Source organism: Marmota marmota, unplaced genomic scaffold (genome assembly GCF_001458135.2).
Source record: "Marmota marmota marmota unplaced genomic scaffold, marMar, whole genome shotgun sequence".
Taxonomy (NCBI): domain Eukaryota; kingdom Metazoa; phylum Chordata; class Mammalia; order Rodentia; family Sciuridae; genus Marmota; species Marmota marmota.
The window spans coordinates 1,440,302-1,458,891 of NW_026000254.1; the positions used below are offsets into that span (position 1 = coordinate 1,440,302).

Genomic DNA, 18,590 nt, shown 5'->3' on the forward strand with positions numbered 1-18,590 from the left:
GAAGGAGGGTTGCTGCTTGAGCCCAGGAGTTCAAGGTCAGCCTGGACAACATAGTAAGACCTAATTTTGAAGGGAGAAAGGAAGGAATGAAGGAAGAAGGAAAGAAGGATGAAAGGAAGGAAAGACTAAGAAAGAAAAAGAGAAAAATAAGAAAGGACAATAGAAAGGAAGAAATAAACTAAAAGAGAAAGAAAAATTGGAAAGGGCAAAAGAAAGAAAACATTTACATTTGTTTAGATATAATTTACTTGGAAAAAAAATCTATTAGCTAAGTCAAAATAATGACAAACTGGAAAAAATTCCGAAAACTGATACCGCTGACAAAGATGTGCTATCTTTAATTATACAATAAAGTTCTAGACATCAAAGAAAGGCCAACAATCCAACAGAAAAAGGAGAGATGATAAAAAGTTAATTCATAGTAAAAGATATAAAGATAATTCTTAAACAAATGGAAATATATTCAACTTTACTCATAATAAGAGAAATACAAGTTAAAACTACACTGAGATACCATTTCTCACTTATCACATTGTCAAAAACCTCAGTCTAACAATATACCTCGTTACTTGTAAGGCTGTGGTGAAACAGATACACCCACACATTGCTGGTAGAAATGCAAAAGGATACACCACCTATGGAGTTCAAATTTAGCAATATCTACTAAAATTATAAATGTAATTTTGGGGATTTATCCAATGAAATATCTGCATATGTATGCGATATCTATTCACTGTAATACCAAAAACTAAAAACACCCCAACTATGTATCAGTCAGGGACCACAGTCATTAAATAAGAGTGTACATTCACATAATTTAAGACTCTAAGGCAGTCATCTATGTACTGTTATAAGTGGCTTTCGAAATAGTGAAAATGCTCTAATGCTCTGATGTGGAAAAACCTCCAGGTGTATTATTAAGTAAAAAGGCAACATATATAACCATATGGAGAGTATGGTACTTTGTGTAAGGGGGCGGTAGAATAGCTATATACATTTATAGTGTTTGTAACTGAAGAAAGAAACATTGGAAAGAGAAAACAAATGAACAAAACTGATACCAAAGGGTGTTTTTTTTTTTGGTGGGGGTCAACTGAGTGGACAGGGGTAAGTGAAATGTTTCAAAGCACAACTTTATTTTTAATAGCATTCTTTATTGTTTAGACAAAAGCTAATTTTGGCTTCACCATTTATTTATTGCTAAAATAAATTCAAAGCAAGTATGCAGTCTCTTTTATACTAGAGCAAACCAGGAAATCAAGACACAATTGCCATCATGAAATTTTTTTTTTTTTTTTTGATACTGGGAAATGAACCTAGGGTGGCTTAAGCATTGAGCCACATCCCCAATCCTTCCTTTTGATCTTTTATTTTGAGAGGCAGTCTCGCTAAATACCTAGGGCTTCACTAATTTGCTGAGACAGGTCTCGAATTTACAATCCTCCTGCCTCACCCTCCTGAGCCACTGGGATTATAGGCATGTGTCACCATACCTGGCTCTCCTATCATCTTCCATCTCTACCATCATCTTCTAGACAACAATATGTCCATAAGTTTGGCCTGAAAAAACTCAGATTCTACCAGTTTTTGAGGCATTCCATACTTAATTAGTGTAGGCACTGCAGGTACTTTCAATTGTTTTCTGAAATCATCATTTGGATCTCTCCAGTAAGATTTTTCTCTTGGCAGTGGGTGAAAATACATCCTTCATTAATATGCTTCAGCCCCTCTTGAACAACTGGTTCAGCCTGCACACAGTAGGGATACTAGCTTTTCCCTTCAGGGTCCTTAGTACTGGTAAAGTAGGAGAAAATGGTCTTGTCTGTTGTGCTGCTTCACAGCCTGATTGAATTCCTCAAAACGCAACATGCTCATTTCCTTGTAGGTAGACATGAGTACTGTGCTTTGCATGGTGCTGGAAGAGCCTTCTCTCAAAGCATAATTTTAAAATACTTTGATATTCAGTCCAGTTACTCAGGAGGCTGAGGCAGAAAGTTCACAAGTTTGAGGTCAGCCTGGGCAGTTTAGCAAGACTTGGTCCCACTTCAGAGACACAAATTCATTCCTTCCGCAAACGCTGCTCCACAATTCAGGGAAGGAGGGAGGCGGGTCAGCATATGGGTGGGAGAAGCTTCCAAGTTATTCCTGGCTCCTTCTCGGGCAGAACCTGGCCATGGATGTGAGCTTCTGCAGAAAGTTCTGGGAGTGGCTGCCTCAGGGTTCATCTGGAGCCCTGTGAACTGGGAAGGTTGTTGGGAATTGCTAACCCAATTCATTTCAGGTGGGAAATTCTCGGCTAGACATGTGACCCAGGCGGCCATTTTCTCACACCCTGCCGGTCGCCATCTTCCAGGCAGACAAAGAACCCCCTCCCCTGCCTACATCCGAGGCAGGCTGAGTTATTTCCTGACCACTAAGATTTGGGAACATGCTGATTTAATCCTAGAGAGAGTCCGGTATACAAGATTCTGTCTTACAAGTAGGTTACATGACCTTAGGAGGAAATCCGATGATTCCCTTCACCATTTCCCCGCCTCCCTCCCCACCCCCGCTATTTCTTCCTGTCTGATGACTTTTAAAATGTCTTATTTTGAAATAAATTTAAACTTAGAGAAGAATTATAAAGATTTCCCTTATGCCCTTGGCCCAGTTACCCCAACTGTCCTAGTTATATACTTTATAGCAAAGAATCCAATCTAAGACTACACAATTCACTTAGTTTTATGTCTGTTCAGTTTCCTTTAAATCTCCAACAGTTCTTCAGATCTTCCTTGATATTATCATTTTTAAGATTATAAGCCTGTGGTTTTGCAGAATGTTTTTCTTTGAGTTTATATATTTCTTCATTATTAGATTAAAATTCTAAAACTATTATATTGTAACCTCAGGAACATATTAAGCACAAAATATCAGAGTTTAGCCCACATTGATGCTTCTTGATTTAATTATTACCATAATGGTTGCTGTAATTTTAAATTCTATCATTCCTTCTACATATTCAACTACAAGAAAGAATCTTCTGTATTTTTATATTAGTGAGAACTAATGGATTCCTGTTTTATTGAAACTGAAATAATCCATTAACATATGATGTATTTTAATCCTCAAATCGATCCATATTTGGCCAGTGAGGGCCCTTAAAACTGTTTTATAGCCTTTTAACATGTCCCCATCATTCTCCGAGTATTGTCTAGTACATGATACAAGATATTCCAAGGGTTTTTTTGTTTTTGGTTTTTGATGTTGTTGTTGTTTTGTTATCAAGAATTGAAACCAGGGGGGTTAACCACTGAGTAAAATCTCTATTCCTTTTTATGTTTTATTTAGAGACACAGTTTGACTGAGTTGCTTAGGGCCTCGCTAAGTTGCTGATGCTGACCTCAAACTCATGATCCTCTTGCCTCAGCCTCCTGAGCTGCAGGGATAATAGATGTGCATGTTGCAAGACATCCCAAGTTTATACTGTCCCTGTCCCAACTCTGAAATGAATCCCTTCTCCATGGAGTCCTCCATTTTTCTAGAAAATGGAACTGAGAAAGCAAGACCTAAACCTGTAGAGTGTTTTTTACTACTAAAATCTCTCAGGTTCTCTCAAAGACAGAGCAGCAAAATACATGCATTATATACCTAAATATACATATTTTTACATTTATATCTTTATCTAACCAGAAGTTCACACCCAAACTAGCAATTCTAACCCAACACCACATATACATTTGGACTTCTTCCTTTTCATATTACTAACTCTCATCTCTAAAAGTGAGAAAATTAATTCCCATTATCCTAAATCCATTTATTTATGTACTCAATTATCCTTTATGTAACCAATGTCCTGACCCTGTTGGACCTTTATACAGTTTAGCTGCTTAACTGATCTTTACAAACTCATATTTAATTAGACTTAATCTGTGAGAGTCCTGAAGGCCTACTGAGAGTTTTCTTTCCCATAAAGAGGATTTGTATTTCCTCCCAAGAGTCTAGGGAACCACCAGTATGAGACCATGTTAGTTTTCCTACAGAGGATCCTAGTTAATCCTGGATTCTTAGGTTAGGAATCTTGTGTTTAAGCAAGCCACAATCTAGATCTCCTGAGCTCATTATTTACTGCTGACCTTTACAATCAGTACTCTGGGGTTAGGGGAAGAGTTTTTTAAGGATGGGTGTTATTTGTTTTTTATTCGTTCACTTTTGTGTGTTATGGTGTTGTTTCGTTATTTCTTTGTTTTTGCCCTTAACAACTTCCGTTGACTTCCTGCAGTCCCAGGAATGCTTTGAAAGCTATTCTTATCATTCAGCAAGATTTAGTTTGTATTTTAATGTGCCTATTTTATCTTTCCCTGTGTTGCCAAACTATTAATGCCCTTGAAACATTACAAGAATCTCTGCTGTAAGTTGGTTACTGTTTCAAGGCAGGAAAATAAAGTGACACTATTGAAAGTATTGGTAACAAATCTAATTTTGTTCTTATGAGGAAGTAGGGGTTATTTAAAGCAGAGTTGGGGTAAGAATAAATCTTTTGTTAGTCTCAAAAATGAAGGAGAATATTAACATTCCTTTGAAACAGTCCCATAATTTGATATATTGGGGGGGACCCAAACAGCCAAGAAGTATCTCTACCAAAGTAAATGGCATCTTGGTGGGCTTACTTACATTTATTTAGAATTGAGGTCTCTATCCCTAATTTATTTCTGTTCAATATTCTTTACCTAATCAAACTCAGTGATTTGTTTTCCATAAGAATACTTAATGTGATTTTCACTTATTAAAATAACACATGATCATTTTTGAAAAAAAATAAATGTACAAAAATTATTTAAAATAAACATTATTTATACTTCTACTACCTAGAAATAACTATGGTTAACATTTTGGTGTTTATAATGCTTACATCCTTTATTTTCATAGCTGAGATCATACCATGTAGTCTTATATCTTTTTCTTTTCACATAATATATCATTAATATTTCTTCACATCATTAAAAGCTCTTCANCCCCCCCCCAAAATATGTGTCTACATAATCTATAAACAGCATAGTACATTATTTGAGATTTAAAACTCTATGTAAAGTAGTTTCATACTTTGTGTATTCTTCTGCAACTTGTATTTATCTTGGCATTATTTTTGAAATTTATCTGGGTTCATGCATGCAACTCTTACTCATTCTTTGTGTGTGTATGTATTTTTTTGAGACAGATTCTTTCTCTGTTGCCTATGCTGGCCTGGAACTGGTGATCCTCCTGCCTCAACCTGATTCATTCATTTTCAATGTTGTATAGTATTGTGTTGTATGGCTATAGTACAATTTCTTTATTCATTCTCCTATTGGTGACATTCAAATTTTTTTCTCCACTACAACAGTTCTGCAAAGATTACTCTTGCACATGCCTTCTTGAGCATATGTATAAGAATTTCTTCAGGATTTAATGTGTAGGGGAGATCTTCTACCTATCTCCAACAGGAGAACTGTTGGATCCCAGAGCCATCTTCAACTATTCACGGCAATTTATAATTGTTTTCTGAAGCAATAGTACCAATTTTTATTCCTATCAAAGATTTGATTACATGTGTTCTCTACTGCATTTTCTGTGTACTAAGGATTTTGTTTAAAAAGTCCTTCCCCAAACCAGGTACAGTAGTGCAGGCCTATAATCACAGCTACTCAGGAGGCTGAAGCAGGAGGACCTATAAATCTGAGGTCAGCTTAGGCAACTTGGTGAGAACTTGGGTCAAAATAAAAATAAAAAGGGTTGGTGGTATTGCTCAGTAGTAGAGTGCCCCTGGGTTCCATTTCTAGTACCACTCCCCTCAAAAAACCCTTCCCCAGTTATAGGCCACAAAGGTATTTTCCTGCATATTTTATATTAGCTTTATAGTTTTACCTTCTTATTTGCAGTCCACATTCTTGTGTAGAATAAGTAGAGATCTAGGTTTTTTTTTTTTTTTTGGTGAGTTAAATTTCCCAATGCTATCTATTAAATTGTTCATTTTCCAATGATTAGAGATATAGGCTTTAAATTCACCCGTTTTGTCAAATTTGCTGAAACCAACCTTGTACCCATTTTGTGCTAGGTATGATTGAGAACTGGAAGACACATGGTCCCTAATCTCAGGGAGTTCACTCTACTGTGGAGATATAGTCACAAAAACAACTACAGTACAATATTCAGTGAGGTGTTAACAGTTATATACAAAGTGCTCTGGGTTTTTACTCAACTGTGAAAGTTCATAGCAACTTTACAGAAGTGATAGAGTTAGGTCTTTCAAAAAACTGAATTTGCAAATACGGGAGAAATGTGAAGGTGGCCAGGGTTAGTTTGGTGTCCAAAGGAATTTTTATGCCTCTATGGGGAGAGGTTAGAAGTCTTTCATGGATATAGGGCTAGTGAGTGAGATTAGCATGTGCTAAGGGATAGGAGGGCTGAGGAAGTCATTTTCAGCAGATGTGCTTAAAGTGGAGGAACATACCCTCCGGGTAAAGCCCCACCTACCCTCTGCCCCCTCCGGAGGTCTAGATTAGAGGAAGAGGAGGGGCTGGAATTAGATTACCAAGGAAAAGCCATTTTCAGACTATTTACTGTTTTTAGGGGTATACCCACTCTCCAACCACGTCGGGTGCTCCTCGAAATGGTTTCTGAAAAAACAAAACAAAACAAAACAAAACAAAACCTTACTTGGTCCCACTTCAGAGACACAAATTCATTCCTTCCGCAAACGCTGCTCCGCAATTCAGGGAAGGAGGGAGGAGGGTCAGCATATGGGTGGGAGAAGCTTCCAAGTTATTCCTGGCTCCTTCTCGGGCAGAACCTGGCCACGGATGTGAGCTTCTGCAGAAAGTTCTGGGAGTGGCTGCCTCAGGGTTCATCTGGAGCCCTGTGAACTGGGAAGGTTGTTGGGAATTGCTAACCCAATTCATTTCAGGTGGGAAATTCTCGGCTAGACATGTGACCCAGGCGGCCATTTTCTCACACCCTGCCGGTCGCCATCTTCCAGGCAGACAAAGACAACCCCCTCCCCTGCCTACATCCGAGGCAGGCTGAGTTATTTCCTGATCACTAAGATTTGGGAACATGCTGATTTAATCCTAGAGAGAGTCCGGTATACAAGATTCTGTCTTACAAGTAGGTTACATGACCGTAGGAGGAAATCCGATGATTCCCTTTACCATTTCCCCGCCTCCTTCCCCACCCCCGCTATTTCTAAACCTACGAGGCAGTCAGGAGGCGGGGCCGGCGTGGGGGCGGGCAAGGCACCGGAAGGTGAGAGTAGATAATTTGAGACCCCGCCTCTGAAAAGGACGCGCAGCGGGCGGAGCCGAGCTCGGCGACGGAATCACGCCTCGCGAGGCTGAGATCCGGAAGTCGAACCTAGCCGTACAAGCGCATGTCCTCCGTCCTGGTAGTTGTGCTACCCTCTCCTCTGTGATCCCCGCCGGAAGTGTAGGTAAGAGACTATTCTCCTCTTTTCTCTTGGTGAGCGCTCACCCAGCCGGCAGCGCCATAAGGATCAACTATTTGAGGTGAAACCAGAGATGCCTGCCAGCTTGGAATAGAGAGGTAAACGGCTGGCTCTCTTCCAGAGTAGAAAGGCCCGGAAGGAGGACAGGGATAGTTCCGCACGTGGACATGCGCCAAACTGAATTCTCGCGGGGTTGAGGCTTTGCTCCACCCCATCTAGAAAGGTGTAGACCCCGGACGCACGGCGGAGAGGCACAGACCTCACTTGTGTGGAAAATCGTTGATGGCCCTCCGCCCCTCGGGATAGTGAGGCTCCGTTTCGCATTACTCCCTTCGGTGTTTGGTGGACATCAACCCGCCAAAGGTGTGGCGACATCGTCCCCACCATATAGGGACACAGTGGCCAATACAGGGCTGAGTGGCATAGACCTCTCCTGGTTTAAGACACAGATCCTAATTGAGGCACCTCATTCCCCAGGACAGGCTTTGATGTATCTCCCAACCATTATTTCTGAGCTGAGAAACATGTGAAGAGTTAGGGAATCTCTTTTCCTGATGTAGACCCAGTGACCCACGCAAGTCTCCACTTCTGCTGAGTAACAAAAGCCCCGCCCCCACTGCACTGCTGCAGAGCTGATAAGATCACCCCTTCCTGGAGTGGTTAGAGGCACAGGCCTCAGCAAAAGGAGAACCTTGCAAATTACTCCTCCTTCCTGTGCTAGAGGGAGTCCTAATTGTGGAGAATTAAACCCAACCTCTGCACCATATAGTAGTGCTGATTTACTGTATTGTAAAGGCCCACCCCAAAGTGCCTCACAGCAAATATGAACAGATGTTAATATATGAGGAGGTCATCAGTGGAGCCCCTCGAGGAATCCCCAGCTAGGAAGACTCAGATTTTTATCCCCTCCTTGTGAAATAGACACAGAGACCTCCTTCTAAGGACTTATAATTAAATGTAGCCAAGGGAGAGACCTCACTAGAGCAGAGGTGCAGTTCCCCCACCCTGTAATTGTAAGAGGTAGTGAAATCACCAATCACCCTATAGTGCAGGGCACATAGGCTTCCTCCTCCTTACCCAAGGTACAGGAACTCAGATTCATTCTCCTCACCCAGGGTAAAATAACAAGACACCCCCTATCTGTCAATACATGAAGAGATAGATCCACATAAAAGTTCCACCATCCATGGAAGGTTTCAGAACAGCCCCCTGCAGGCAAGGTGTATATCCTACTCATTCAAAGCTGCACATTTTCCCTCTATTAGTTTGGTGCTAATGTCATCTCATGGTGAAATCAGGCATATCAGTGCTGCCCCACAGCCCTTTCCAGGGTAGAAAGACCTAGAACCCCTCCCCTCTCATCCTAATAATTTGGAGATACATTCAATTGTACTTCTCTCCCATGTAGCAGAAGTGCATTCAGCCACTGATGGTTTCATATTTCTCTGCACCCCAGAGTAGAGGGACAGATGACAGCTCCCCTGAATTGACAAGGTGTACACCCTAGTCACACATGCAGGCACAGATTTCCCTGCTCTAAAATTTTGCACTGACCTCATTCTCATGGACACATAGGTAAGAGGCCCCTTTTCCTCAGAGTAGACTCCTGGAATCTGTCCCCACCATTACTTCTCCCAGGGTAGATGAGGGACAGGGCTTCCTTCTTGGGAAAAGAAATATCACCCCAATTCATGAAAAAAAAAAAACAAACAGACATGCCTTCTCCTCTCCCCTCAGTGAGAAGGGGTTTACTCTAGTCCCTTATTTAGGGTATAATATTACAAAATGGAGGAATAAGGATCGAGAACCCTATTCAATCCATTGAGATACCAGCTCCACTCAGGAAAAGGGTCTCAGATATACCCCTCCCTTTGGATAATGTGACACTGTGCGTACTCAGCCATATTAGAACCTAGTTCTAGGATAGCCCCTTCTCCCAGCATCTATAGTTGTTAGGGCTTTTAATCATGTTCTCTGACATTTAATTTTACTTTTAGGGGGCTTGGGGCATTGTGGTTCCCAGGTCTGTATAAATTGCTTCTTCTCCCATTCTGATAGGAAAAAAGTGGACATATTTGGAATTACCCATTTTCAAGCTGGACTGATACATCATGATGAAGCACAGACACAGTGAGTTTTTTTTAATTAACCCCTCCCAATCTTATGCTTTTAGTGAATATTCATAGAATTTCATAGTGACTTTTAAAAATTGCTCAGTATTTTCCAGATCATTCAGAATGTGTGTAAAATGTGGTATAATGGCTGCCCTCCTGACTTCCTTATAAGAAATGCTTCCCTTATCCACCATTTCCTTTTTACAGGTGAGAAAACTGAGGTTCAGCAAGGTTAAGTGACTTGAATGGCAGTAAATACTATATGGCACTGCCTAATATGCCTAATATTTTTCTTTATGAGTTATACCTTTAAGCTGGTACCATAAGTTGTACCAGTGGTTAAGAGCATAGACTCTGGAGCTAGACTGGGTTTGAATCTCAGCTTTCTCACTTACTAATTCTGTGACTGTGGGCAAGTTACTTAACTATATTCTCCTTATCTATAAAATAGAAGTAATTAATTATGGCATCTACCTAATTGCAATTATTGTGAGGATTTTTTTTTTTTTTGAGACAGGATCTTGCCATGTTACCTAGCTCGCCTCAAACTTCTAGGGTCAAGTGATCCTCCTGCCTCATCCTCCCAAGTAGCTGGAAGCTTAGCATAGTGGCATATGCTTGTAATCCCAGTGACTCAGGAGGTGACTCAATGGTTAAGTGCCCTTTGGTTCAATCCCTAGTATCAAATATAAATAAATAAATAAGCAAATAGATAAATAAAATTTAGTCTTTTTGTTTCTCTTTGGAATTTGGCCTTTCAGAGGATGCATGTACTATGTTACCCACAAATTGTTGTCTGGCTTCTCCTGACCTTTGGATTTTTCTTTTTATTTTTTTGGTACTGGGGATTGAACTCAGGGGCACTTAAACACTGAGCTATATCCCCAATCCTTTTTTGTATTTTTTATTTTGAGATTGGCCTTGAATTTGTAGTCTTCCTGCCTCAGCCTCCCCGGGTGATGGGATTACAGGTGTGTGCCACCACGCCTGGCTAGGGTTTTTCTTAACTCTAAAATAAGACATGTGGACAAATTGTTATTCTTTGTGCCTTAGGACTTTCTGCCTCCCCTCCCCTCACTCTTCAACTGAGTAACTATTGCATTTCAGATTTCAGCTTATGCATCACTTCCTCTGGGAATCCCTCTCTGTTAACTTCCTTCCTTGGTTTCCACTCTGTGCACCCAAAGAAACTGGGCCTATTGACCAGGGTTGTCTCCACCACTGTACTGTTGACTTCTCATCCTTGTCTGATTCATCATTGTGTCCCAAGGGCCTAGCATGATGAGGCATAGTTTGTATAACACAGTGTATGCCAGGAAGTAGAGTGACTCAGTTTGTAGTGCTCATTCAGTTCCCTCTCCTACCATGATGTATGAAGCCTAGAAGGAGAAGACAAATATGTCACACAGACTCCTGCATAAAAGAGAAGAAAAGGACTTTTGAACAAGTGCACTTCTGGGCTTCGCTGCCTTTATCTTGCCATGGTCCACAAAGAAAATGACAACATTTGGATAACACACTTGGTGGACTGGACAAGAATTGTACAACCATTGTACAGTTTATTGATCCTATGCACTGGTGGTTCTCTATTCTGTGTGAATCATGGCCCTGCCTATGTAGAGCTTGGTGGAAAAAACAAATTTCAATATATTTTCTTTATAAGATAATAAAAATTTTATCAAAAATCAAACTGTTAATATCACGAACAAATAATATTTATAAGTAGCACAAGAACAGTGAACAAAATTAATTATTCTTTATTTAGCAACATCTACTACCAGATAATTAAAATACTGATAATGATGAAAAAAGACAATAATTAGGTGGTTACAATAAAGTCATATCTTATAAAATATGTACATGTAGAAATCTAGGCAGTTTAAAAAATGAGGAAATATTGTATGGAAAAATTATTTGGAACAAGAATGTTGTATGGAAAGACCATTAGATGGAAAGATTTTCAAGATTTGTTAAGTGGAAAAAAAAAAGCAACTTGTTGATAGAATAGAGTGTTAACTATTTTTTAAAAAAATTAACCACTGTTAAATTCTTTTTTTTTTTAAGTTTTTAAATTATCAATGGGTCTTTATTTTATTTATTTCTGTGTGGTGCTGAGAATTGAACCCACTGCCTCACACATGTGAGGCAAGCACTCTGTTGCTGAGCTATAATCCCAGCCCCACAGTGTTACCTTTTATGGGAGAAAATAGAAATAAGAATATATGTGTATATTTGCATAAAGAAACTGAATAATGCCCAGTAAGATGGTTTCTTGTGACAGTGAAGGGACTGTAATGGATAGGAGCAAATGTGGGAGAGAAGTCTTTTAAATACATTTTTATTTTTGTGTTGCTGGGGATTGAACCCAGGACTCCATATATGCTAAGCAAATGCTCTACCACTGAGACATACCCCTTATCTGAAAATATACTTTTGATTTTGGAGCTATGTGACTATTGTTAAAAATAAAGAATGATGGGCTGGGATATAGCATGGTGATAGAATGCTTGCCTAACATTCATGATTCCCTGGGTTTGATTTCCAGCTCCAGAGAGAAAGAAAGAAAGAAGAAAAATAAAGCTATACAACTACATTAAATGGTAAAAGTTAAATTGAGTATAAAAATTTTATAGTGAACACAAAACAGGACTTTCACTGGTAAATTGCAACTAAAATTACCAGACTAATTGGGATGATTACTGGGAAAGATGAGGGGGAGGTGCTGTGTTCTGAACTGGGCATACATAGTTAGGACCCAAATAATAATAATAATGATTAAATCTGGAAAGGTAATTGAGGAGTCCTATAAGGAATGTTCAAATACATTTTTTCCCCTCTGGTACTTGGGATTGAACCCAGGGGTGCTCTGCCAATTAGCTACATCCCTGGCCATTTTTATTTTTTATTTTGAGATAGGGTCTTGCTAAGTTGTCATGTCAAGGCTGGCCTAAAACTTGTGATCCCCTGCTTCAGCAGCCTGAGTGACTGGGATTACATTCTTTTTCTGGAATTACATATCAGATCCAGGGTCTTATGTTTGGTAAGCAGGTGTGCTCCTGCTTAGCTACATCCCTAACTCAAATATAATTTTTTTGTAATATTTGAGATTGAACCCAGAGAGTCTATACCACTGAGCCACATCCCAGCCTTTTTTTTTTTTTATTTTTAAATTTTGAGACAGGATCTCACTAAGTTGCCCAGTCTGGCCTTGAACTTAAAATCCTCCTGCCTCAGCCTCTGGAGTAGTTGGGATTACTGGCGTGTACCACCATACACCATGAAATAAAATCATTTTTATTTTATTTTTTCTCTCTACATTTATTATTTTTATTATAGGGGTACATAATGATGGGATTTGTTTTTACCAATTTATACATTGACACAATGTAACAATGACTCGAACAAGCTCCCCTCCTCTCTCCTCTCCTTGCTCCCCTCCCTCCCCTCTTCACTCCCCTCCTCCTATCCCCCTGGTTCCTTTCCTTTACTGATATCCCTTAGATTTTCATGAGACCCTTGATCCCCTCCCAGTGCAATTTTTTTTTTACATCCATCCATCCGTCTGTCTGTCTGTCTATCTATCTATCTATTTATTTATTTATTTTTATGTGGTGCTGAGGATCGAACCCAGGGCCTTGCACGTGCTAGCCAAGCGCTCTACTGCTGATCCACAACCCCAGCTCCTCCCAATACAATTATAGGTACATGTTTGAGTGGTTATTTAAAGGGGAAGTATAAACACACACACACACACACACACACACACACGGCATTGAACCTGGGATGCTTTTTGCACACTGAACTGCATTCCAAGTTTCCGATTTTGAAACAGGTTTTTAATATGTTGCTGAGGGTCTCACCAAGTTGCCGATACTGGCCACAAGCTTGAAATCTTCCTGCCTAAACCCTGCCCCCAGTCACCGAGATTACAGTTGTGTACCGCTGTGCCTGGCAAAAGGGGAGTGTTTCATTACGTTAAATGCTTATGACCATCAGTTTTATTGGTACAGGTGTATAATGTTGACAGGTTGTTCAACAAACACTGGCAAATATATCCCAGTGAGGTGATGGAAGGGCAAGGGAATTGAGGCTTTGTGTGAGAGCATGATTATACTGATAGAATGTGGAATGTTAGTTGGACAGAGGTGGGGGTGACTGAAGAATAAAGAGCTAAACAGATGGTTCATTTCTGTAGAAAGTTATATGAATTTGAAGATAGGAGAGAGGGATATCTGTGACTGCTTGTAGAAGTCTGAGCAATTATAGGTGATGCCTCTATAGGTATAACCAAATGGATGGGTGGGTGAGTGACTGAGATGGAGTGGAGGTACCTAGAGGTGAGGATGTCAAGGAAATGGGAAAACCCAGGTTATTGGAAGAGTTAATCCTCATCTTCAAAGTTATCCAGGTTGATGGTGACACAAATTGGGTTGAAAGTAAAGCAGTGATCCAGGTACTTTAATAAATCAGGAAAAGTGACAATTAGGTGACAGATACTGCAGCAATGTGAGGTCCTCAAAGAGCAGGGTTTAATCCTACTTTTTTCTTTTCCTTTTTAACAAGAAGTAATAGTTACAGACTGACAATTGTAAGTCTGGAGGACAGGTCTTTTACCTACTGGCCACAAAATAACTGTGTTCCAGACAGAAGCACCACTTTTTGAGAGGCCTGCAAGTGAAGCATTGTTATTGGGAAAGTGAAGTCTCAAGGCAGGAGGTTGAGGAATGTTCCCAAGGACAGGTTGAAGAATTAGGGTAGTGTTGATCCCTCCATGGGATTTTTACTCAATAATTTCCATCTGTCTAACTTCCCTGGAAACTGAGTGCCTGTGCTGGCTGGATACAGGCACACAATGAAAGAAAATACATCACACTGAAAAGAGAAAAGCATCTGCTTCAGAGGGAAGAAGTAAAGGGGGGAACAGTGAAGATGAAAAGGGAGCTGTGCTGTCTCATCACTCCCAGTACTGCAGCACTCATGAGCCTCTGTATATTGGTTTATTTTTATTATAGTGGTACATAATGATGTTTTTATATTGAATCATGTGGCGTTTGATGACAGGGTAGAGGGAGAATGGGATAGATGAAGTCAGTGCAAAGGTGGGTGTACAGGGTATAGGGGAAGTATAGGCACCTAGAGCGTGGGAAATGAGGGATGAGAGATGAATGAAGAGATGAGTTTTAGAATATCCATGTGAGAGTTGGTGGTTTTTGGCCTAGATGTTGGATATAGACATTGAGGCTCAGAAATTTTTTTAAAAAAATCTTCAGCCTGGTGCATTGGTGTACATTTATAGTCCCAGCTCCTTGGGAAGATTGCTTCAGTTCAGGGGTTTGAGACCAGCCTGGGCAACATAGCAGACACTTCATCTCAAAAACAAGCAAATAGAAACAAAATTGTTCAGGGTCATATAGCTATGTAGTTGGTGAGCCAGAATAAGTACTGCCATCTGCCAGCTGCAATATTGTAGCTGTTTTCTTTCTGAAGCTGTTGATAAACCAATATACAGAGGCTCCTGAGAGTGCTGCAGTAGTGGGAGTGATGAGATGGCACCCCTCCCCTTTTCTCTTCACTGTTCCCCCCTTCACTTCTTCCCTCTGAAGCAGATGCTTTTCTCTTTTCAGTGTGATGTATTTTCTTTCATTGTGTGCCTGTATCCAGCCAGCACAGGCACTCAGTTTCCAGGGAAGTTAGACAGATGGAAATTATTGAGTAAAATGGCCAGACCTGGTTCATTCCAATCCTCACATTCTTTTTTGTTGCAACATGAGTACTTTGTAAGAAAAGCAGACATGGTTTCTGTTTTTGTTGTATATGTTTTTTTTAATAGGGAAATTCAACATATATTCATTATGGTAACTAAATTATCTGGTCGAATTTCTACGTGTATTTGATCAAATTTCTACTATTTTATTTTTATTGTTGATTTCCTCTTATTGCTTCATTTGTTTATGTTTTGCTCAATTGATAAAGTTTTAAAATAATCCTTCACCATCAAATTATACAACTTTTGCACAGTAATGGAAATGATTAGGAATGTGAAGAGAGAACCTACAGAATGGGAAACATTTTTGATAACTACTCTTCTGACAGAGGATTAACGTCTATAATATATAAAGAACTCAAAGAGCTTTACAACAAAAAATCAAATAACTAAAAATGAGCAGATGAATTAAACAGATACTTCTCGAGAAATAGTGATGGCCAACTATATATGAAAAAAATGTTCAACATCATTAGCAATTAAGGAAATGAAAATCAAAACTACACTTGAGATTTCATGTCATACCTGTCAGAATGGCAGTCATCAAGAATACAAATAATAATAAATGCTGGAGAGAATGTGGAGAAAAAGGAATACTTTTATGCTGTTGGTGGAATTGTAAATTACAGTCACTATGGAAATCAGTATGAGGTTCCTCCAAAGGCTAGGTATAGAACTGCCATATGACCCAGCTATACCACTCCTCAATATTTATCCTGAGTAATTAAACTTATCATACTATAGTGGTACATGCATATTCATGTTTAAATAGCATAATTCACATTAGCCAAACTGTGGAACCAACTCAGGTGTCCAGTGGTTGAATGAATAAAGAAAATGTGGTATATACACACAATGGAAGCAAAATAAGTCAAACTGAGAAGGTTAAGTGTTGAATGTTTTCTTTCATATGTGGAAGCTCAGAAAAATAGCGGCAAATCTCATGAAAATCAAAAGGAGATCAGTAGAGGAAGGGGATTAAAGGATGAGAGGTGGGAAAAAAATAAATAATCCTACCCGAGTAATTAAAGTTATATTAGGAATTAACAAACATAATTAGGGCTGGGATGTGGGTCACTGGTAGAGTGCTTATCTAGCATGCATAAGGCACTGTGTTCAGTTCCCAGTATTGAAAAAAAGACAAAAGCATAATTAAAACTGTATTTCTCTATCATGTTACAAAGTTAAATAATAGCTTTTTTTTTTTTTTTTTGGTATTGAGGATTGAACTCAGAGGCACTGAACCACTGAGCCACATCCTCATCCCTATTTTGCATTTTATTTAGAGACAGGGTCTCACTGAGTTGCCTAGGCATCTTGCCATTGCTGAGGCTGGCTTTGAACTCGTGGTCCTCCTGCCTCATCCTCCCCAGCCATTGGGATTATAGGCATGTGCCACTGTGCCCAACAATAATAGCTGTTTTTTTTTTTTAAATATTTATTTATTTATTTATTTTTAGTTTTTCGGCAGACACAACATCTTTGTTTGTATGTGGTGCTGAGGATCGAACCCGGGCCGCACGCATGCCAGGCAAGCGTGCTACCGCTTGAGCCACATCCCCAGCCCAATAATAGCTGTTTTGATACTATCTTACAGAGTGAAGCTTTTAGTGTGATTTCATGTTTTTGCTTCTCTAAGCTAACCCCTAATTTTTATTTTCTTCAAGTAGTTTTACCAGAAGGGAAACAGATGGTAATCTTTGCATGTCTGAAAATGTCTTTTATTTTCACGTAAGAGTCATCTATTGGTCAGATAGAGGAATTTGATTTGATATACAGTCCATTTTCTCAGATCTTTGTACAAATTCAGCATCCCTAATCCAGTATTCCAAAATCTGAAATGTATTTAGTGCTCACATGATGTAACAAGTGGAAAATTCCACACTGAAATTTTGTTTCATACATGTTAATTTAAAAATATTGTATAAAATTATTTTCAGGATATGTTGTAAGGTATATGTGAAACATAAATAAATTGCATGTTTAGATTTGGGTCCCATCCCCAAGATATTTTATATGTATATGTAAATACTCCAGAATCCAAAATTCTTATTTATTATTATTTTTTCAGTACTGAGGATTGAACCTGGGGGCAATTTACCACTGAACTATATCCCCAGCTTTTTTATTTTTTGAGAACAGGGTCTCACTAAATTGTTAAGACTGGGCTAGAACCTGAGAGCTGCCTTCCTCAGCCTTCCCAGTAGCTAGGATTACATGCTTCGGGCACCATGTCCAGCTCCAAAACACTTCTGATCCCTTTTATTTTGGATAAGGGATACTCAACTTGAAATAGCTGTTGCAGATTTGGGAATGCTGTTTGCTTCTCTCTTATTTGTTAAAGGCTCCTGTTTGGAAGCTTATATGATTTTTCTCTTTAGCCATGGAGTTCAGAAATTTCATCTGAATATGCCTAGGATATGTTTTTTTGTTTGTTTGTTTGTTTGTTGTTTTGTTTTTGATTAGTCTTTTTTTTTAAATTTTCTTTTGCCATGCTGGGGATTGAATCCAGGGCTTTACATGTGCTAAGCACATTCTTTGCTACTGAGCTACACTTCTAGCCCCCTTGTTGTAAATTTTATTTTATTTTATTTTATTTTTGTGCTGTAGATTGAGCCCAGGGGGTCCTTTACTGCTGAGCTATATTCCCAGCCATTTTTATTTATTATTTTGAGACAGGGTCTTAGTAATTTGCTGAGGCTACCTTCAAACTTGCAACCCTCCTGCCTCAGCCCCCTAAGTAACTTAGATTACAGGCATGCACTACCACACTTGGATGCTTTTTTAAAGTATTTTTTAGTTGTTGATATACCTTTATTATTTATTTATATGTGGTGCTGAGGATCGAATCCAGTGCCTCACAAATACTAGGCAAGTGCTTTGCCACTGAGCCACAACCCCAGCCTCAGGATGCTTTTTAATCTTGATCCTCCATGTGCCTTTTCAATCTGGATCCTCAAGCCTGTTTTTGATTTAAGGAACTTTCATATATTATTTAAGAAAGCTATTGTGTCTCCATTTGTACCTTTTTCTCTTCTATCTCCTTTTTTTTTCATTATAATTTCCATTTCTTTTGGATTTTTTGTTTAAAGTAAGCTCTCTCCTTTAGTCCTCTAGCTTAATATTTTTTCTCCCACATTTCTTATTGGTGTGTTATATATACTGATGGTATTTGTTGTTACATATTTGTGCATGCACACAATATACAATATAACTACATAATTTGGCCAATATCACCCACCCCCAGCACTTCTCC

General features: G+C 39.2%; 1 protein-coding gene and 1 pseudogene across 1 annotated transcript in view; one reads left to right on the plus strand and one right to left on the minus strand.

Moving 5' to 3' along the window:
- Positions 1-321: 321 nt before the first annotated feature.
- On the minus strand, positions 322-2,512 carry LOC125614248 (annotated as a pseudogene).
- Positions 2,513-7,285: 4,773 nt separating this feature from the next.
- Gnl3l (G protein nucleolar 3 like) overlaps positions 7,286-18,590 on the plus strand; it is a 34,910-nt gene continuing 23,605 nt past the window's right edge. Inside the window, exons 1-2 of the mRNA XM_015506538.2 lie at positions 7,286-7,441; positions 9,515-9,586. Coding sequence (XP_015362024.1) covers positions 9,568-9,586 — 19 coding nt within the window. The 5' untranslated portion in view covers positions 7,286-7,441; positions 9,515-9,567. The remainder of the gene's footprint in view (positions 7,442-9,514; positions 9,587-18,590) is intronic.